General features: G+C 37.5%; 1 protein-coding gene across 8 annotated transcripts in view; it reads right to left on the reverse strand.

The window, feature by feature from the left end:
- Positions 1-12,559: 12,559 nt before the first annotated feature.
- Positions 12,560-22,640, reverse strand: part of PCNX1 (pecanex 1) — a 158,603-nt gene continuing 148,522 nt past the window's right edge. For all 8 annotated transcript variants that reach the window (XM_055303723.1, XM_055303722.1, XM_055303720.1 and 5 more), the window contains 3 exons: positions 18,821-19,263; positions 18,283-18,423; positions 12,560-18,084 (listed from right to left, as the gene is read on the reverse strand). In XM_055303723.1, coding sequence (XP_055159698.1) covers positions 17,944-18,084; positions 18,283-18,423; positions 18,821-19,263 — 725 coding nt within the window. In that variant the 3' untranslated portion in view covers positions 12,560-17,943. The remainder of the gene's footprint in view (positions 18,085-18,282; positions 18,424-18,820; positions 19,264-22,640) is intronic.

The raw sequence follows: 22,640 nt of genomic DNA on the forward strand, positions 1-22,640 counted from the left end.
ATATTAATTCTTCTGCTGTCAAAATATAGTCTGAGGAAGCCTGACCTTGTAGACATGTAGGACATTACATTAGTCCAATACATTGATGGCCTTGTGTGAATCAAACTGGATGAGCAAAAAGTACACGTATGATGGGAGATAAAGCCTATAAAGATTCAGGAAATTGCTGGGACATCTTCAAAATAAAGGGCTAATTTCTCATCACTATAAAGCGATCATATACTCCATAGGTCTGTATGGATTTTAAGGTTAGCAAAGTCCACTCACGGGAATCCTACTCTAACCCATTTGCCAAGCCACGTGGAAAGCTTTAAATAGGGCTCAGAGCAGGAATGACTGCAGCCAGTCCAGCATGTGGTGTAAGCAACCTTGTCCCTTGGTCCATAAAACCTGGTAGATCTTATGATATTTAAGGCATATATGATAGCCAAAGATGCTGTATAGAGTATACAGTAAACCTAACTGGAGAATTACAATATATCCCTACTCCATAGGGCTCTGGAGTAAGGCATTTGCCACAAAGAACGATATATCGGTCATTTGAAGATAGCTCCTGGTTTGCTGCTGGACCTTGTAGAGTGCTTGCAATGTGACTCAACAGATAACAGTCATAAATCTGAGTAGTCCCAGCAGCATTCCAGTCTAAGGCATGTGGTAGTTAGGGCACTGGATGTGACCAGGTGGCCCAGACTGCCTGCCATGCCATTCACTACTGTTGCACAGGTGTCTCTCCCTCACCTGCTCATACCTATGACCAAGAAGGTGGGCATGTGTCCCATATAACGAACTTATAGAAGAGAGGAAAAAAAGCCAAGTTTGGTTCACAGATAGATTGGTTTGGTATGTAGATGCAAAACAGAAATAAACTGCTGCTGCAAGATAGCTCCACTCAGGTGGTCCTTTAAGACAGTGGTGAAGGGAAATCCTTGCAAGGCAAAAATCAGGCTATCCATCCACCCACTTTCTGTAGAAATAGAACAGGCCCGAGCCCAGGGAAAAAAAAAAAAAACACAACAACTTATGAAAGTAGCAAATGGCTTGGCTGGTTGGCCAGGGGCCTAAAAGGAGAAAGTAGGTCACAGACAAGGGTAGAGGCATGCGGATGGATGGAAGTGGGCATGGATTAAAAAGATCTTTGAATGTGTGTTAATAGCCACCAGAGGCATCTGCTACGGAAGAAGTACTACATCCAAACAGTCCAAATGATTTGGCTGGTTGATATCCGCCATCTTCTTCATTAGCCACTCCTGTGCTGGCAAAATGGGTGCAAGAAAGGAGTGGCCACTGTGGCAGCAATGGAAGATATACAATAGGATTACATTTACTAGGACTGATGTAACTACAGATGCTGCCAAACCTTTAACCTGAGTGCTACAGAGATCACTGCTGAGCCCTTGATATAATACCCATCCCTCAAGGAGGACAACCATCCATTTGATGGCAAGCTGTCTTGGGAGGGAAGGACCCTTGGAAGGACCTCTTCCACTCCAGATAGGGCATTTATCTTGACTAGAATTGACACATGTTATAAGTATGGGTCTTGCCTTCCCTATTTGCAGAGCTTTAGCACTATGATCATATGAGGGTTTAATATTGGACCCATTGACACAGGATCACATGTAGCACTGAATCAGATTAAGGGACTTTATAGCAAAAAGGGTAGAATAGTGGGCATGTGGGGATGGGATCCACTGGTCATATGTACTGTAGAAGCTGCTGGCCTGATCCAACAATTGAATGGGCTTTCAAAGGTGCAGCTGAGGTACTAACTTGGAAATGATATCCTGTAAGGCTGACCCCAATAGGTGGAATACACAAGACTGGGAACCAACAGGTAGAAATGGGAATGGCCCCACTTACCATCTTTATCAATGACCCACTTGTGGAATTTGCACTTTAGGCTCTGTTTGTCTAAAGAACTTGATTTCCAAAGTGGGGTAACTTCTACCAGGGGCTACAGCAAGAGCCCCATTCAACTTTAGGCTTTGTCTATGACCTTGTCACTTTGGTTTCCTTGTGCTAACAGACCAGTGGGCAAAGAAAGAAGTTACCACCATGATGGAGGTAACTGACCCAGATCATCAGGAGGCAGGGCTGCTGTCACATTATGAGGGCAGGAAAGAACACACCTGCCATCCAGGTGATACACTGTGGTGTCTCCTGGTAATCTCTTGCCCAATTCAAGTGGAAAATAGTGAAGTACAGTAGTACTTCAGTACTGCTTCAGTAGGGCATGGTGACCAGGGGGTTAGAGTTCTCAAAGATGAGGGAGTCTGGGTCACCCCAACAGGTAAGCCTAGGGGTAATAGCAGGTAGGTGCCTAGACTAGGAGAGGTGCTAGTCAAGAGGAAATCTCAAAAGGGCAGCAGAAGAGGGAGATCTGGGGAAATGTAGTGGATGTTGTTGTGCTCTGCCCAAATTCCACTTCAGGATGGGCACCATCACTCCCCCAAGCTGCTGGGAGCACTGTCCTCCCCAGGAAGTGCCTGCAGCTTCTTGTTTTGATTCAGAGTATCTCAGAAGAGCCACCCAGCTCCAGATCCACCCCCCACCCCAGACTTTGATAAAAACTGTTGCTCTAATTGCATCACAGTTCAATTTCTTCCTCTGCATCAATCAATCCAGCTTCTTGTGCTCCCTCATGCATATTGTTCCTAAGAATATGCATGGGAGAGCACTCCCCAGTCAACTTCTTGTGCAAAAATTTCAGACTCAGAGTCTGCTTCCACAGAAGCTAACCCACTAGAGTCAACAACTTGGTTCAGGCCAACTGCTTCAGGCAATAGTCTTCAATGACCTCCTCCAGGATTCCCTTGCAATTCAAACACCCTGTACGCTGCCAAGAGGAATTTGCCTCCATTTTACCTCCATCAATGTGTATTATCTCAGGTGAATTACTGAACATCAGGTAGAAAAAACTTGTATGTCAATGGAAAACTAGGGATGGTCTATAACGTACCCTTTTGTCTTAGATTCTGATTCTGTGGGAGCTATTTTATACCTTTGTAGGTTGTAGGGAACTGCTAAAACCTATAAATTCTATCCCCTCTACTAGAGTCTACTAGACTCTCTGAAAAAAACATTTATCCTCAATTAACAATTCATTTCAGTATTCCTTTACTCCATGTAACTGCTTTTTCAGAAAACTTAAATTTGAACCCATCATAACATGTAGTTAGTCATCTGGATTAATGCATCAAATCAATTTCTGAACATGTGTACGTTTTTATGTCTGAGTCATAATTTTACCTTTTCCCGAAAATTTCCTTTTACCCCTTAATTTCCAAATATGTAAGGGAACAGTAAAAACATCTGGCAGGTTTGTTGTACATTTATCCGGCATTACAGATCTTACTGCAGTCAACCCTTTTCGAAGAAAAGCATTACAGCATTCTAGAGAGTCCTTTTGCCAGAACCTGCAATGGAAATAGAACCTATTTTCCAGAATCTTTAATCTGGGAAGAGTTACCATATACCAGCCCTTTGCCACAGACACGTCAGACTTTTATTTTCTTTTCACTAATAGATCCATTATCAAATCAGCCTGTCATTGTAACTTATCATCTGTCCTTGAATATGGAATATTTCCAAGATCAATTTACTTACAACAATCTTTTTCAGGCTAAACAGATAACATGAAGAATGAAATCAAATTTCGGATGCATCTGTTTTCATAAAGAAATTTACATTAACATCATTTCATAGCTAAAGTTACACGAGGTATATTTTAGTTAAAGGAATAAGATGGCTGGAGAACTAAAATTAACATGGAGAGAGATTCTAGAAAGGAGTAAGACCATTTTAAATGTTCTTTTTCAAAAGAGACTTTTAATCTCCTAAAAGATCTGCTCTTAATGTTAGGAGAAATTCTTTGAAAAAGTCCCCTTTGCCCCCAAATTGATGGTGTATTTGGAGAAACTAAATTGTTTTTAGTTGGAAATGTGATAAAGCAGGAGGTCTAGTAAATTTATGACCTCTGAACTGTAAGATAAAGAGACTTCCCCAAATTTAAATAGTAAAATTCACACTGGTAGTTAGACCAATCCTCCCCAATCAAAACAGAAAGGGCAAGGTGTTACAGTGATCTTCAGTTAAAGTGTCCAGGCAGAAGCGGAAGCTGAATGTGTGGGAAAGCTTGAGCCTAACATAGTTGCATTCACATAGCTGAAGAATGTGGCAATAGGAGAAATGTGGTCTGCTTGGGTGTCTGGAACAAGAAAGCCAAAACCCAAAGTTTGATAGTGTTTACCACTACAGAATAAAAAAATCTAAAACTGACAGACATAAATATACTGTCACTAGAAAAGGAGAAAAATTATAAAGTACATTTTCCAAGCCAGGAAGAAAAAAAAAAGGAGCTTCCTTGTGTTCTAACCCCTATGTCCATAAACTAGTTCTGATGGCCAATGTTGCCCATTATTTATCTTTTTTTTTTTTTTTTTTTTTTTTTTTTTTTTATGATAGTCACAGAGAGAGAGAGAGGCAGAGACACAGGCAGAGGGAGAAGCAGGCTCCATGCACCGGGAGCCCGATGTGGGATTCGATCCCGGGTCTCCAGGATCGCGCCCTGGGCCAAAGGCAGGCGCCAAACCGCTGCGCCACCCAGGGATCCCCATTATTTATCTTCCGATGAGGCAGGGAATACCCTAAACTTGAGAACTCTAAGTTAGTAAACTGGCATTTTGATCAACATATTTATCTTTTACCTTTATCATCACCAGTTGGTTCTGAAGTTAAATCGGGTTCTGAAAAAAAAACCCAAGTTTCTACAAAACTTAGGTTCTCACAAAACCAAGTTTATTAATAACTCTTAATGAGTTATAAAGCCAACCATATTTGGATAGCTAATCTACCCCTCCCTAGAATCTCTCTCCACGTTAATTTTAGCTCTCCTGCCATCTTACTCCTTTAACTAAAACACACCTTGTGTGACTTTAGCTATAAAGTGATGCTAATGAAAATTTCTTTATGAAAACAAATGCATCCTGAATTTGGCTTCATTCTCCATGTTATCCAGAAAGTGGGGGCTGAGGATCTTGTATTTTTTTAGGCCAAATGTCTAATTTCCATGAGACTTGCTGTACTGGCCATGGGCAGATGAGCCAGTGCATGGCTTGGCGGTTATGCCATACCATCTAATTACTGGAGACACAGAAGCTCTCTCAGTTTCAGTACTTGTCATTTCTTCGGCCTTCTCACCCATGGCCCAGATCACCTCTGTGTTTTCTCTCTGACCTGCATTCTCGAGGGTGACCTAATTACGTTGAGAAATACAGATATTAACTAGGGACATGTTGGAACTTGTGGAAGTGGATAGTTTTCTGGTTTCCAGAAAGGAAAAGTTATTATTCAAGTGAAGTTACTTTTTACCTCTTGTCCTCTGGCCCCATATGGCCAAAGAAAAAGTAAGTCTAAGGTCACACAAAATGAATCATAAGCCTCTAGACAGAATAGTTTTCAATAATTAAACCACTTTACTCTCCACTCATCCCAGCCAGCTCAGAAAAAAGACAGATAAAGTTCCTTTAATTTTTGCTTGAAGCACATTTCAGTGCTTAGGTTATCACTGGAGATTTTGTTCCATTTAAAATGAATTGAAAAGTTAAACTCAGGGCTGGAAAAGGACTTTGGCTATCCTTTCTCTGTTGCTACTGCCGCTCTATCACCCCGGTGTGTTCAAATACAGGAGAGTCAACAAGGACCTCAGGCCAAGAAAATAATTGAGAACATGGAAAAACCCACTGTGTTGTGACTGAAAACACTGATTTCTAAATAAAAAATAATGTGACCTATAATTTAATCAGTGCCTGCAGATATACAAGATGTTAATGAAACCCCATGTATTTTTCATTGGTCTGCCTGTTTTATCTAAGGTGTCTGGTCTATCTCTAGGATACACTTTGTACAGGACGGGACACAAACTTCAGAACAGCTGCCACACCCACACTTATTTCTGAGGTCATTGACCCTGTTTTCTCTTAGCTCCTGCCACCTCAGTGGACTTAGTTTATACAACGAGACCCTATGCATTCTGCTCAACACCTCAAACCCTATCATAGGTGAATACATCTGCAACTTAAGACAGGGCTGAACTTAAGGTTAGCTAGTAACTGAAGACATGGCTGAACTTGAAAGAATACCAGGTAAAGTCAAGGTGAAGGCTAGCCAAAGCTTAAGTATTTGGTGCCACATCTGCCAATTTGAAAACAAAGGCTGAGAGGCTGAGAAGCTGAACAGAGCTTCTGAACCTTCCCAAGACTGTGATGTCAATGATTATAATTCAGGGAACACCACGGATGAAACCTCAGACTTTGAAGTTTGGATATCTCAGGGCTATGGCATAGGAGTAAAGGTGAACTAGAAATAATAGACTAGTCTTCAGGAGACTGAAGTCCATCTTCCAAAAGCTACCTTCCAAAAGCTAACTTCCTACCTTGTCTGCCAACAATAAAAGTAAACCTTCTTGAAAGGAAGATGTGAACATCCAGAGCCTCGATTATCTATATATTCTCATTTACAAGTTCATGTCAGAAGTATGCAAAAAAAGATATAAACTGAGGAAGTAAAAAAGTAAAAGAGGTCCAGGTATTAAAATTACTAGACATGAACTTTAAAATAATGGTAGTATGTTTAATAAATCAAATAACAAGTGAAAATATCAAGTTAATTGAAAACTATATTAAAATGGGAATTGTGGAACTGAAAAATAGGATTACTAAAACTGAGAACTCAATAGATCAGTTTAACAGAAGACTAGATATAGCTGAAAGAAGAAATAAATAAACAAGGATATGTAGAGAAAAATATTCAGTTTGAAGCATGGAGAGAACCTTAAGATAGGAAATTCAAAAAAAGTGTAAGAGATAAAAATATAGCAAAAATGTTTAATATATTTTGTAATTGCAGTGTGAAGAGAGAAAGGCAAGATGCCAAAAGGAATGTTTGAGGAGATAATGGCCGAGATTCAAAGGACAATAACAAAGCTTTGGCAAGATAAATACAAAGAAAACTATACAGAAGCTAAATATGGAAAAACTAAAATTCACAGGCAAAAATGAAAGTTTAAAAATAACCAAAGAAATAAAAAGGTATTGCCTCTTAAAAGAGAAGTTAAGACTAAAAGAAATCAAGGAAGTCAGAAAACAATGGGATAATACTTTTCAAGTACAGAAAGAAAATAACTGCCAATTCAGTACTCTGTATCTTCCTCTTCAAAAAAACCTAAGAAACATTTTCATACAAGAAAAATAAAAACAAGGAATTTGTTACTAGTGGACCAAAAAACTGTAAAGGGAATTCTTTAGGCAGAAGGAATATTATCCTAAAAGAAATCACAAAAGTATAGGAAGCAATAAGGAACAATGGAAAGAGTAAATATGTGCATAAATCTAAATTAAGTTATATCAAATAACAATGCCCTCAAAGTTTAAAATACACACAGAGTTAAAAATGTATGACAAAAGAGCAAAAAGATGCAAAGGTAGAAATAGAGTCAGTCCACGAGGTGGTTAGGTACTAAGTAGGTAAGTATTAATTTCAATAACCACTAAAAGAATAATTTAAAAGGATATATAGGTAAAAGCAAAAGGAGGAGTATAATAATGCAAATGACTTATTCTACAATGTGGCAAAGAAGGAGAAAAGATATATGAAAACCAGTAGGCAAAAAGGAAACAAATAGTAAGATGATAAATTTAAGCCAAAAAAATCAATAATTATCTTAAATGTAAATGGACTATACATTCCACTTAAAAAACAAAGATTGTACGGGTGCCTGGGTGGTTTAGTCAATAGAATGTGTAACTCTTGATTTCAGGGTTGTGAGTTCAAGCCGTTATGTTGGGTGTAGAGATTGCTTAAAAACAATTTTTTTTTAAAGACAAAGATTATAAAATTGAATAAAAAAATCTTAACTATATGGTGTTTATAAGTGCACACTCTAAAGAGCTAGAAACGTTGAGAGTGAAAGGATGGATACAAATTTTAGAGATACTAACATCAGATAAAGTAAATTTTAGGGCAACGGGTATCACTAGACATGAAAAGGGCATTTCATAATGATTAAAGTCATCAATTGGTCAACATAAATCTTCCAAATTCATGGCACCTAATAATATAGCCTCAAAATATATAAACCAAAACTGACAGAACTAAAAGAAATAAATCTAAAACCACAGGACCCCTACCCCCCAACAACAACAACAAAAATCAGTAGGAATACACAGGATCTCAGTAACGTAACAACATTGGCTTAATTGGTATATTTAGTATAGAAGGCTCTCATAACTGTAGAATACAGGTTTCTCTCCTGAATGCCCACTGGAACATTTACTAAAATTGACAAAATACAGAGCCACAAAGCAAAGCTAAGCAAATTTCAAAGGATTAGAATTTTTTTGACCATGGTTATTAAGCAATAACTAGAAAATCCCAAATATTTGAAAATTAACCAATATGAGCCTAATAAACCCATGGGTAAAAGAAAAAAATCACAATGGAAATTAGAAATTATAATTGTAATAATGATTGGTAATGGAAATATGACATGTCATATCTTGTTGGATGAACTAGAGCCATGCTTAAAGAGAAATATACAGTCTTGGGGGCACCTGGGTGTCTCAGTTAAGCATCCGACTCTTGGTTTCAGCCCAGGTTATGACATCAGGGCTGTGAGATCAAGCCCTGTGTTGGCAATGGGTATGGAATGGGTATGGAAACTCTCCCTCTCCTTCTGCACCTCCCTTCCCTACTTGCACGCACGAGCTCTGTCTTTTAAAAACAATTTAAAAAAAGTACAGCCTTAAAGTATATATAGTAAGAGCAAAGGTTTAAAACGAAAAAGCTGAGTGTCAATCTCAACAAGTTAGAAAAAAAACAGAAAACCAGAAGAAAATGGAATATAAATGTGGAAATAAAGTTAAAGCAAAAAACAATACAAAGGATGAGCAAACCCCAAAGTTGGTTCTTTGACAAAATAATCCCTTATTGAGCCTAAAAGCAAAAATAATCAGTATTATGAATGAGAAAGAGGACATACAGATGTTACGGACATTACAAAGGTGAAAGAATATGAATTACTTTATGCCAATAAATTTGAAAATGAAAATGGGATAGACATATTCCTGCAATAGTGACTCTCACCATTGACAGTGCCCAAGACTCAGGGGATCTATGAGATCAAAATTATTTTCCTAATACTAAGATATCATCTGCCTTTTTTCACTGTGCTCACATTTATAATTGTGCAGAAGATGTGATGAGTCAAACTACAGATACCTTAGAAGGAGTCAAGGCAATGGCACCCAGCTATACTGCTAGCCCTTGTACTCTTTACCACCATGCATTCACAGAAGGGATTTCAATTTCACCGAAGATGTCCCTGACGAAGCAATAAAAATTGTCAATTTATTATATCTTGTTCCTTCAAAATACATCTTTTTAATAGTCTATGTGGCAAAATGGGAAGTATGCACAAAGCATTTCTTCAGCATACCAAAATATGATTTTCTCAAAGAATAGTCCTTTTGTGTTATGGGCTAAGCTAGTCAATTATTTTTCGTGGAATGCCATTTTTACTTGAAAGAAAGACTGAGAGACAAACTACATTGTTTAGATGTATTTGAAAGATTTTTCTAAAAAGTGAAGCGAGTCTGTGGCTTTAAAAACTGAGAATATTTGTCACCAACGATAAAATTTGAACTCTTGATAAAAACAATTTTAGAACACTTGTACCCGCTACTATGAGCTTTCTAGCTCCCCAATATAGGTGTATCTGACTGATGTTGATATGAAAAAAAGGTGATTTTAAAAATAATGCATAGTGAAATGTGTTAACATTTGGAAGATCTGCATAACTCAGGGAACCATTACTTTATAAATAAATGGTGTTACAAAATCACACCCAGGTAAAAGATCCATTCCAAGTTAGGTAAGGCAACAGATTTTAAAATAATCCAGACAAATGGGATTCTATATCACAACTGACCTTTAAGAAAGTACCACTTGCCTAATTTTAGTGAAGTATTAAAACAGAATATCAACAATTTTCTGAAAAGACTATTAAAATAACTCCTCTCTTCCAAATATATATATATGAGGCCAGGTTTTCCTCATATGCTTCAACCAAAATAATACGCAACACGCTGTATGTAGAAGCAGGTAAGAGTTCAGATGTTACACATTTAAGTTAGAAGCATAATTTCAAATAAAAAATGTTAACACGTAATGAGTTTATTAATTCTTTGAGTTTATTTATTTAGAAATAGTATTTAAAACAGGTTTTAATTTCTAATGCAAATACTGATATAAACCACATAGACAAAAGCTCTTGGGGATCCCTGGGTGGCTCAGCGGTTCGGCGCCTGCCCTTTAGCCCAGTGTGTGACCCTGTAGTCCCAGGATCGAGTCCCACGTCAGGCTCTCGGCATGGAGCCTGCTTCTCCCTCTGCCTGTGTCTCTGCCTCTCTCTCTTTCTGTCTCTCATGAATAAATAAATAAAATCTTTACAAAAAAAATAAAGGTGCAAGAACTATGCTGAGGCTTCTAGGAAATTTTCTCATGTAAGAGAGGTAACTGTTAGTTTTTTTCTTTCTGATGTGTATAGAATGGGGTCCAGACCTAGAGACAGCCAAAATCTGAAAGGAAGCCAGCATACATAGGAGGTAGAGGGAAAAAAAATCACAGATATACAGAGTTGGAGTAACATGAACAAACCAATCCTGAAAGCCCAGTCTACCCTTAATTTTGCAGTGAGCCAATTTCCTATATTCAGCAACTTTGAAATGAGTTTTCTTTCTTGCAACTATAAGCAACCCAAGTAAATTAGTATTTTGAAACTATTTAAATGAATAGTTTTATATTCCAATTGTACAAAAGGAGTCACTCCCAAATTTATAAGCTAGACAAACCTGCTTCTGTCTGAAGAAAGGTACACCCTCCATTTATGCTACACTGTATTGGTAGAAAACCAAGAAGTTGTGGTGGTGTGTGAGAAAAAACCGATTAACCATTAAGAGTATAATGAACACAGAGGCACTACTTGGTGTCAGCTCAAATTCATCATTGCCCTGGGATGTTTTTATCCGATAAACACATGGTCGGGACGCCTGGGTGGCTCAGTGGTTGGGGTACCTGCCTTTGTTTGGCTCAGGCCACGATCCTGCAATTTGGGTTTGGGTCCCACATTGGGCTCGCTGTGTCTCCTTCTGCCTGTGTCTCTGCCTTTATCAGTCCTTGTCTCTCATGAATAAATAAGTAAATCTTAAAAAAAAAAAAAAAAGGTCAAGATATGTGCTTTAGAATTGGACTGGAGACCTAGAGTATTCTTATGTAGGCCAATTATTATGTATTCACACAAGATTCTGGGCAGCAATAGGGAGCCCTGGACCAAAAAAGGACTCTTCCTTTGGGCACAGTTTATACTGCACATTGAAATTGAATGTTTTCTTAAAAGGCTGCCAGACAAGATGGATTCATCTTTAGCCACTTGCTGTTTCTGTGTATCCTAAGAAGTTACAAAGCAATCCAGGTATTCTCTTACACCAAATTACATTTTCCCCAAGTATGAAGTTTAGTTACACTTAATTTCCTTTAATAAGCACATATTAGCACAATAAGGGGGAATGAAACACGTATTTTGTATAATGAATGCAGCCTGAATACCCAAGAAACCACCATTTGGTCATGCCCCTACTTCACAAGGCCATTTTCATCTTCCCCACAGGAAAATGCATCTAATCTGGTGAGATTCAGTGGCTACCCATCAGCAAAACTTCTGGATCCTTTAGGAGGAAAAATCCAGTAAACTGTACTTTAAGAACGATGAAAAGGTTTTATGGGACTTACATATTACCCCCCCTCCTTGAGTCTCTGGCTCTTAAGGTTGATACAGCTCACATATATGAATAATTTCTTTCTTTGAAAATGTGTTTCGTTTAACCCAGCAGGTTTCCTGTCACTAGAAAAAAGACTAAATACCACATTTCCAGTTGTGCCACTGTGATCCTGGGCGGGAAGACAGCAAACTGTCTGGGACTCTGATATAGATGGCACATAATCTGCAGCCTGGTGGTTTGGGTTGTTACTAATAGTTAAAATGACTCACTAATGGCTTAAGTGATTTGATCACAAGTGTATCTATTCTCATTGTTAGGTCAGCTTGTACTTTCTCTAAGTATTATATATACAGATAAAAAGTGGGTTAAGAACATGCCTCAGGTTAGCGTTTGCCTGATTTTGATGACCATAATCCAAATGTTCACTTCCTTTTTTATATAGTAACTTAGTGTAATGTGGTGAACACATGTACACTATTATCCTACATGTTCCATCTAATATCATTAATATGACACATTGAGATAAAAGACATAAACTACCACCTTTCTACCAAGTATGAAAAGATATCCTTTTAATATGAAATATGTACATGTCAGCTGATTCATGTTTACAGGCCAAAGCTTCTGATTAAAATGATTTTAGAACCAAGTACATGTTTTAAAATATGCTATGCAGAGCTTAATATGGTATACTTGAATTTTTCTTAATTTGACAAAAATGGACAGAAGGCAAAATGAAAAAGAAATTTATTTCCTCAGTGTTTTTATCCACCGTCAATACTGTATTTTTGATGCAATATATTTGCAAAGAAAAAAACAATCTCAGCTTTTATTTTCCATTTTAAACAACTACAATATTTACAAGCTATTTAGAATAACAAACATCCAGACACACACACACACTCACGGACCCACGCGAGTACATATATTCTTATCTCTGGTTTATACTGAATGCTGGTAAAGGCAATGAATGCTTTCAGAGCCCATGATCAGAAAAGGGAAACCCATTTTCCTTCCTCACACAGTTCTTCCTGAACCATTTTTAGTATTCTTCCTTCCATTTCCTCATGCAGAGCTCATTGTAGAAGGTTAAGGTAACCAGTTTTTACAATTTATTTTTACTTAAACTATAAGCTTTAAAAAGCATAAGCAGACATGATTTCCCCCACATTTCTGTTATTTTGGTTGCAGAATCAAGCTTCAGGTATAAAAAATCTTGTTCAACCACAGTCACACTAAACCCAAGAGTCATCTGGAGCAGCCATCTCATTTTCTACCTACTACTCTGTTCTGAATACCAAGGCATCACATCATCTGTGCAAGTAACACGCAGGTATCCATCCTTACCATCATCTTCCATGACCATTGTTCCTTCTAGCATGGCTCCACTGAATCACAAATTGTCAGGTGCAGAGCTGGGGCATAGGAAAAAAGGTCTGACCCTATATAATAGGTATGTCTTACAAAAGCGTTGTCATGTAACCTTGCAATGACAATCAGTTCTGGTTCCCCCAAAGAATGTTGTTGTGTTGCTTCCATAAAATGACAGATAAAAAAGTTCAGCTCGTAAATAGAACTTATTTACTCTGCTTCAGAAAGAATATGTGGCTGATAGGCAATAAAGAGAAATTCTTATACGTAATTCTTGAGATGACCCTGGTGAGGTGATTCAAAGCAGAAAATATATTTGTTTCAAGCAAAATTAATGCTCCACTCACATACCTACCAGATCTATTTGTATAATAATTAATTCCTTTCCAGTCACAATTCTTACTAAACATTTCACAAGCTAAAAATGAGAAGGCCTAGGTGTATACCAACCAGATTTTTTTAAATAGAAAAATGAAGAAGAGAGAAGCTGGTTTTTAAATACTTAAAAACCCCTACAGATACCCAATGTAATAGTCAAACTTACGCTGCACAAATACATGGTCATATCTGACTTTTCTCTTTCTCTAGATCAATAAAACTCAATTTCTACATAAGACTGAAACCAAAAAGTTCACAGTCTACTAACAAGTTCCCAGTATCATTTTAGCCTTGATTGACATTATTCTTTCCACTCATTTTAGAATTAAAGAAAAAGCCTCTGGAATAAAAATTGATGTTGGATACCTTATCTGAACAATTTATCATATCAAAGGAAAAACTGGACTGGGTCTAAGTCTAGGCAAAGTAATTTGCATGATTACATTATACACTACAGAAAAGAACAAGAATGAATCCTGAGGGCTTAAACAAAGGGGTGGAGGACTATCTCTATTAATGAAAGAATAAAGAAGATAAACAAAAAGGTAATTAATCTGGACAGCAGTTTATAACTTAATCGCTAGTAAACATAAATTCAAGGACTTCTCAAGCAAAATTACTAAGGTATCTTTTTCTCAAGTCATATATTTAGGAGGAAAGATTTTTGAAAGTTAAAGAAGATAATTTTAGACTCTGGGCAAATCATAAGTTTAAAAGACCTCGTTCTGGATGAATGACTCAGTGCAGCAATCCACCAAATGAAGAATTTCTAAGCAGAGGCAGAAGCAAAGTGGAATTTATTAAGGCTAAGTTACCCTTGCTTAGATTTGAGGCTGTTTTTTATATGTTGATAGAGGAAAAATAAAGCAACACAGGAAGAAACACACATCTTCCTAATAAGCTTAGTCTCTACATAAAAACTTACATTTTCATTGCCTGATATTTGGTGCACAGAGTGATTTCCCACACCTCACTCAGGATAGAAACATTGTCTACTTCTGTTTCAAGGATTAGTAGAAGTATCTCAGATATACTTGAAATATTTTTAAAACTACTTCAAATCTAATGGAAGCTCATCTTCCAATAATAGAAACTCAAAGAAGGCAGAACACTGATGAAGTTTTATTCATTAATTTCCTGAAAGGTAATTAATCTCCTCTTACCTTAAAAATATACAGTCTCACCACCTACTCTCCCAAGCCCCTTAAATATCAACAGCTTATGTTAATCTAGACTCTTGGAAAATTTAGAATTCTCTAGAAAAAAAGTGAATATTTAAAGTTTTATCAAGTACTGAAAATGGTGTAAAAAGAGGGCTCATACACACGTTACAAGCTGGAAGATTAACCAAAAGTTTAAATTTGAGTTATAAAATGATTTTTGCCAAAAAAAAAAAAAAAAGAGATTTTTGCCACTGAATGAGGAAATAAGAAAAACAGCTAGCAATTTATAATTCACTCCAGGACTCTCAAAGGAAGGAAAAACCAAAATCAAATAAGAAAAAGACCAGAAAGCTATCAATGAAACTCTGTTTAAAGGAAATGCATAAAAAGCTAGTATTTTAATTACATATTCTTATTTTCAAATGATGGAACTCTGAAATTTTTGGCAATTGTGAATGAAAGACACCAGCTTTTGTACCCTGATGAAGAAAGTTAATCAGGGAACCTAAACAAACAGCTCACTACTCTCCAAGGTGAGGTGGAGAAGGTAGACTAAGGATGATCATTTTACTTAATGGAAGCACATATGTTTCTATGTAGTGATTTAGGTCCAATTATTAAAAGTGAATCTTTCCTTCAATAATTACTGCTTCCTCCAACGTAATTATTAGAAAACTATTTTGACTTTAAAAAGACTATCAGTTTTAGACTTAAATACGAACAAGGATCCTATTAGGGTTCCTAATTCATAAGTTCACTACAGGGCTACTTGATAATAAAATTCAACTTGTTTTGAGAAGAATGTCCATGGTTACCACCCCAAATCAAGACCCAATATATATATTCTGTATAAAATCTAGTCTTGTGTTTTTAGAGTGTATAATGTATTTAACACATTGGGAGTGGGAGGCTAGAAATAAAAATAATTCTAGCCCTCCTGAAGCTCTGATTTTTCCCCCATGGAGGAAAATGAATTATCCTCCATTTAAGACTGAAAGGGCTCCACTATCTTCCCATTTAGGTAATGACCATGAAAAGATCATATTCACTTTAGAAAGAAAACAAGCAGCAGGAATCACAATTCCTTTGAGAATATTTTAAATAAATGTAGATGGTTAGACAGATCAGATACTGTTTGAGAAGAGAAAAACAAAAGCCTAAACCTTAATGATATACTGTAGATTTGCCAAAATGAGGCAAATACAGAATGTCACAACAGTATCAGGAAAATACTTTTTAACTGGTCAATTTAGAAAGGATATCCTTTGTGTAAAGGTTCAGTAAATCATTCGACAAATGTTCTTAAACAGTAAATTTTGCAAAGTCTGAAGTATGGAAACCTCTGTGTGTGGCACACTGAGTCCTGAATTACTATAGAAATTTTAAATTAGAAAAGGGCCAAATAGATTTTGGGATAAAAATTCATTTGGGTGGCATATATTAGCTACTGATTTCCTTAATTTCCCTTCCTTCTACTGAAGTGTTACACTATACTGTAGGAGCAGCAGTAGGGAGCAAGGAAGGCGGCAGCTTCTCTCCCTATCACCTGATCAAGACACCTTAAACCTGTTACCATCCAAGACACATGTGGTCAGGCACATGTGGCCAGTGAGTACTGGAAATAGGGCTCCTGCCATGTTTGAATTAGTAACACTTTGGATGTACTGGATAACTAAATTATATGATTTAAGTCAATTTCACCTGCTTCTTTTCACATCACATTTACAGAGGGGTAGAAAGATGGCTGCTCCTAAATGCTCAGAGGAGATACACAGTCGTCTTTGGAGTTTCACACAAAAGGGGAAAGATTCTCTGAAGGGTTTAAAAAATGCCAAGAGTTGAAAATGAAATCTAAACTGCAGTTTCCACCTAACCCAATTGTAAATCTGAATTATATATTTCCCTGAATACACGCATATTTTTAAAAAAACCAATAAAATTTATGAGACAACATATGAAGTCAATTTCACAGTTATAAATATTTCAAATTACACCTACACACTATAAATTACAGGAAAAAAATTCAAGTAATAGAAAAAAGAAGAGAGGAGCAAAACAAAAGGTGAGGTTATTCAAGAGGGATATAACAATAGAACTGCACCATTTGGATAATCTTGTTTGAAAAAATTTTACTTGATTAACTGAACTGCACGTGAGTAACATCAAGAGCTAATAACTCTTAAAAGAAAAGCAATTGATTCTTTCTTTAAATTCTTGGATGTTCATCTTCTTCTTTGAAAAACGAAAATATTTTCTTCCCAGAATCGACCCCAGCAGGGCTTGCCCCAAGTGGAGAGAAGCAGACTGCCTGGGCACACCTGTTGCTGGAGCTCATCTGACATGTGGACACAGGAGCTGGCAGTGGTGTTCACAGGACCGATGCACTGACTATGGTCTCCGGGAAATGCCAATGGTGAAGTTAAGTATATCTTGAGATTTAGTGTTCATTTTAAAGAAAACACCCAATGTACTGGCATGAAGTGCAGATTACTAACAGAAAAGCAGCAGCACAGTCCTGCTATGTATGTGTAAGGAAAGGGAAGGGGTTAATCCCAAAGGCAATTTAAATAATGGTATTTTATTTTTTTATATATAAATAAATGTTCTGAGAAATCTCAGACTTTAGTGCATTGTTGTAAAAAATTAGTGCAGTTTTCTCATTAAAGTTTTTAGCGCTCAAGGAATAAGATAAATCTATGTTCATAGTCTCTTTCACTGTACATTAAACGTTCATACTGCTAAACGTCGAACTGAAGGTTTTCTATACTGGTCTGTTCTTAAAAATCAAGGTAAATGGATTTCATGTTCTGTGACCAAACATGGCAATTATTTTTGGCAAAGAAATTAGAAAAATATGAGATCGTATTTTAGAAATAAAGAGTTTGTTGATGTAAAGCATAGGCAATACATAGGAAAAAACTTTTTTTAAAGATGTATTGTAACAGAACTTTATCCTTCATGCAAAATGTTTTCTCAGCAGCTAACTTAAAAAAATATTTCAGCTTTATTTGGGGATGGAGACAGTGACAGGAGTCAAGGCGAAGGGCAAAGGAGAGGCGCTTAACCAAGCCTGCTCTCCATCCAAGTCTCTCCCATACAGGAGCAAAGAATACCTGCAGGCATCTTCCACACTCGCCTCTCTTTTTCCAACATCTTGGAATGGAGAGGGAAAAGAAATGTAGTTATAAAACACTGGCTCACACTTCGGCCCCAAGTTCTAGTACCCCAGTTTCAATGACAGTCACATATTTATCATCAATCTGGACCAGAAGTACTGTCTTGTCAATGTGGGATCTAGTACCTGGATCTCTGCTGCAAGGCACCCATCGGTGAATCACCTAATGATTCAGAATACAATAGATTAGTGGCAAAGACCTTGAAAATATTGACAAAATTCACTTAAAATTAGAGGTAGTATCTTTTGGTAATTTAGCAAAAGGTACATTTAAAAAAGCAAGCACATAAAATTAGCTAAAAACACACAAGTCAGGCTACAAAAAAGTGAGACCATAGGTCAGCTTCATAAGAGAACTTACATGGCCTTCCATGCCTTCCTGAGGACTCCAGTCTTTCCAGCTGTTTCTCCCAGCTTTCAACCGAATACCCTCATCAGGCCACTGCAGCTCTTTCCTTTTTGACAGGTTGATCCCATCCAGAATTTGACTGGGATCTACAATCTAAATCGCAAATAAATAGGGGTCATTTCCAATTCAATTTTTTCTTGCTGATGACAATTACATAATCTCAAACAAAATTTCTTTCAGACTCTGTGTCTCAAGCTTTCCACCGCCTATAATTGAACAAAAAGCAATCTAAAGGGCACCTCCTGAACTCCTTTTAGCCCACTGGCAGACCTTACTTCAATGGCCACACAAAAGCGGAGTGGGAACAAAAATCGCCACTGAAGAGCTACTTGCTTTCAGTTCTCACACTGGCAGAAACTTTTTCAATATTAAAAATGTTCTAATCTTCACATTAAGTAATATGAAGGTGTGTTCTCACCAGAATCCTTCACTTGACAAAAAATAAGGACAAACGAGTGACACATAGCACAAGAATGGTGTGCTTACTCACCTGGACTCTGTAAATCACTTCCCCCCTTTTGGCGTGTGAGTTATTGGCAGGACTTGAGATGTTGCCTGGCTGGGCATCAGTGGCACTGGCCTGACCTCCCTCCGTCCCAAGAAAGCCCACCAGAGTATGATGTTTGCAGGCTGGGATGCTCTGGCTAGAGCTGCTGGAAGAAGGTAGGCCATGCTGCACACAGGCCAGGCCGCTCTGACCAGAGGGCTCCATCTGGTTCACCATAGAGAGGCGGGACTGGATGGAGGATGGTAAGTTTCGAAGGGATATCTGACTTGTGGAAGAGCGCCGGCAAGGTACAAATCCTGTGGTGGACATCCGGAGAGACGAGTGCCGGCTGCTGTAGCAGTAAGAAGACTGGCTGGCCACTGAGGCTCGAGCAGGGGACTGTCTGACCAGGCTTGACTGTACGGAATGGGAGCTGTGGCTCATGCCTAGTGAAGGATAAACAACAACAGCACTCATTCTAACTGGAATCATTCAAACACTTTTTTTTTTTTGGTAGTTTCTAAGAGTTTTTCCCTTAAGTAATTACTTGGTGAATTCACTGAATTTAACATTTATACCTAAAGCTTTTTTTTTTTTTTAAAGATTGTATTTATTTATTTCTGAAAGACACACAGAGAGAGAGGCAGAGACACAGGCAGAGGGAGAAGCAGGCTCCATGCAGGGAGCCTGATGTGGGACTCGACCTGGGTCCCCAGGATCACACCCTGGGCTGTACGCAGCACCAAATCACTGCGCCACCGGGGCTGCCCATATAGCTACAACTTTAAAAAAAAAATTTATTTATTTATTGAGAGAGGGAGAGAGTGTGCATGCACAAGTGGGGGAAGAGGGAAAGAGAGAGAGAAAAATCTCCAGCAGACTCCCTGCTATGCACGGAACACAATGCGGGGCTTGATCTCACCACTGTAAGATGACTTGGGCCAAAACCAAGAATTGGATGCTTAATCGACTGTGCCATCCAAGCACCCCATACCTAAAACTTTTAATGTTGTCAAAAAGAAACGAATATCTGAGATCTCTTTTCTTATGCGGTTTTGATAATATAATTTGCTAAAGCTTTATAAAATTAAAATTCTGGGACAAAAAAAACCATATAATTTCAGCAGCTATCAGAATTTAACATTGGGATAAATCCTAAAATATATTCCACAGAAATGTTTCAGGATAATAAGGACACCTCTTTCATATTTCAGAAATGAAATATCTCATGGAAATAAGACAAGAAATATTTATTAAGGGTCTACTATGCAGCAAGAGCTGTAACTACTATTTCTCAGAGCATAGAACTAATGTCCTTGCAATCCATTCCAATGACAAACTACGCAGTCTACAGAGAGATGGTGATGCCACACTGTGATTTTCATATCCATTAAGGGATTACCACTAAATATGAATCATCAGTGATACTGAATAGTGTGTCCTTTTGTGTTCTTTTTCAAATGGCTTGATATGATTCATCAGGTTCATCTTTTTCCTGACTTATAACAGTAATGTGAAGATTAGGAAATAGTTTTTAATTATATTTTTAAAAATGCTACACATACTTTCTATCTGAAAATAAAGAGCTGATCAAAATGAGAGCATTTAAAGCACACTGAAAGTTTCAGCTTTTCACTCAGAAGTCAAAATAGAAGTTATAAAATGTTGGTAATACACCTATTTAGAGTCTTAATTCCAATGCTATTGGATTTTTTTTTTCTTAATTTAACTAAATGCCTTAAGACTTCATATCATTCATGTGAAGCAGAACAGAAAAGACAGTTCTGGATCAACCAACCAGCCATATGAAAATAGATGAAATCTGATTCCTACTGCATACCAGGTGGATTACAGATCTTGTGTAAAAGGTAAATTAGTAAAAACAAACAAACAAAACCCAAACCTTCTTGCCTTGGGATAGGAAAAATTTTCTTAAGTAGGATATTAAAAAACACTAATCATAAAGGAAAAGATCAGTAAATTGCTCTACACTAAAATTAAGAACTTCTTGTCAGGGATCCCTGGGTGGCACAGCGGTTTAGCGCCTGCCTTTGGCCCAGGGCACGATCCTGGAGACCTGTGATCGAATCCCACATCGGGCTCCCGGTGCATGGAGCCTGCTTCTCCCTCTGCCTGTGTCTCTGCCTCTCTCTCCCTCTCTCTCTCTCTCTCTGTGACTATCATTAAAAAAAAAAAAAAAAAGAACTTCTTGTCAAAAGAGGAGACACCCTTCTCAGGAAGAGAATGGAAAGCCAAGGGATAGAATAGGCAAAGGTATTTGTAATACAGAAAACTGACAAATAATTCAAATACAGTATATACAAACAAGAATAAGATAACCATGGAACTGAATGTATTATGCTAAGTGAAATAAGTGAGTCAGAGAAAAAGAAATATCATGTGATCTCACTCATATATGGAATTTAAGAAACAAAACAGATGAACATAGGAGAAGGGAAGGAAGGATAAAATAAGATGAAAATTGAGAGGGAGGCAAACCATAGGGAGGCAACTCTAGGAAACAAACTGAGGGTTGCTATAGGGTAGGTGGGTGGGGAGGTGGGGTAACTGAATGGTGGGCGTTAAGGAGGGCATGTGTAGGAATGAGCACTGGGTGTTGTATGTGACTGATGAAGCACTGAAACCAGTGCTGCACTGTATGTTAACTAACTTGAAATTTTAAAAAAAGGTAATCAAAGAGAAAAATGGGCAAGAGCCTTAATAGGTACTTCAAAAAAAGAAAAAGGGGCCAAACTCATTTTAAAATTTTCCAATATGGGACCCTGGGTGGCTCAGTGGTTGAGCATCTGCTTTTGGCTCAGGCTATGATCCAAGGATTTCTCACGGGGAGCCTGCTTCACCCTCTGCCTGTGTCTCTGCCTCTCTGTGTGTCTCTCCTGAATAAATAAAATCTTTTAATAAAATAAAATCTTCCAATCTTAGGTATCAGAGCAATGCAAATTAAAACAATGACTTAAAGACTACCCTTCTCCTGTCCCTCTGAGCAAGCAGGGAGCAGAGGTGGGAACTCAGGATGGGCATTCCAATGTATGACTGGACAGAGTACCAATTGGTAAAAAAACAAAACAAAAACAAAAACTTGCTAGAAATAGTTTTGGCATTATATGTCATGAATCTTAAATATTCTCATAAACTTTGATATAGTTATTGTATTTTTTTAAAGTCTCTAACCCAAGAAAACAGTGTTAATAAAGTTTATTATAAGGTGCTGGGTGGCTCTGTCATGTTGAATATCTGCCTTCAGCTCAGATTATGATTTCATGGTCCTGGGATTGAGCCTCGCATTGGGCTCCCTACTCTGTGGGGAGCCTGCTTCTCCCTCTGCCTCTCTGTCACTCATGAATAAATAAATAAAATCTTTATAAAAAAAGAAAAAAGCTAATTATAACATTCAGAAGAAACCAAATCACTGTCCAATGAAAGAAAAGTTAAATACATTATACTAAATATTAATTTTAAAAATGATATTTTCAAAGAAATGATATTCCAAATAATATATTTGGAATTATAATTAAATAATATATTTAATTAACATAAATAGGATAATGTCCAACCAAGAATCAATCAAAATGTTATTTTTACATATTTCCAAGTTAGGTAATATAGAATTCTTTCTCTCTTTTTTCTTTTTGATAAAGAAGGAGGGAGAGAGAATAAGAGAGAATGTGTGTGTACCCTCAAGTAGTGTATAGAAAGGCATGGGGAGGGGCAGAGGGAGAAGGAGAAAGAGACTCCCAACAGGCTCCATGCCCAGTGTGAAGCCCAATTCGGAGCTCAATCCCATCACCCTGAGATCCTGACC

Source organism: Nyctereutes procyonoides, unplaced genomic scaffold (assembly GCF_905146905.1).
Source record: "Nyctereutes procyonoides isolate TBG_1078 unplaced genomic scaffold, NYPRO_anot_genome, whole genome shotgun sequence".
In the NCBI taxonomy this organism is placed as follows: domain Eukaryota; kingdom Metazoa; phylum Chordata; class Mammalia; order Carnivora; family Canidae; genus Nyctereutes; species Nyctereutes procyonoides.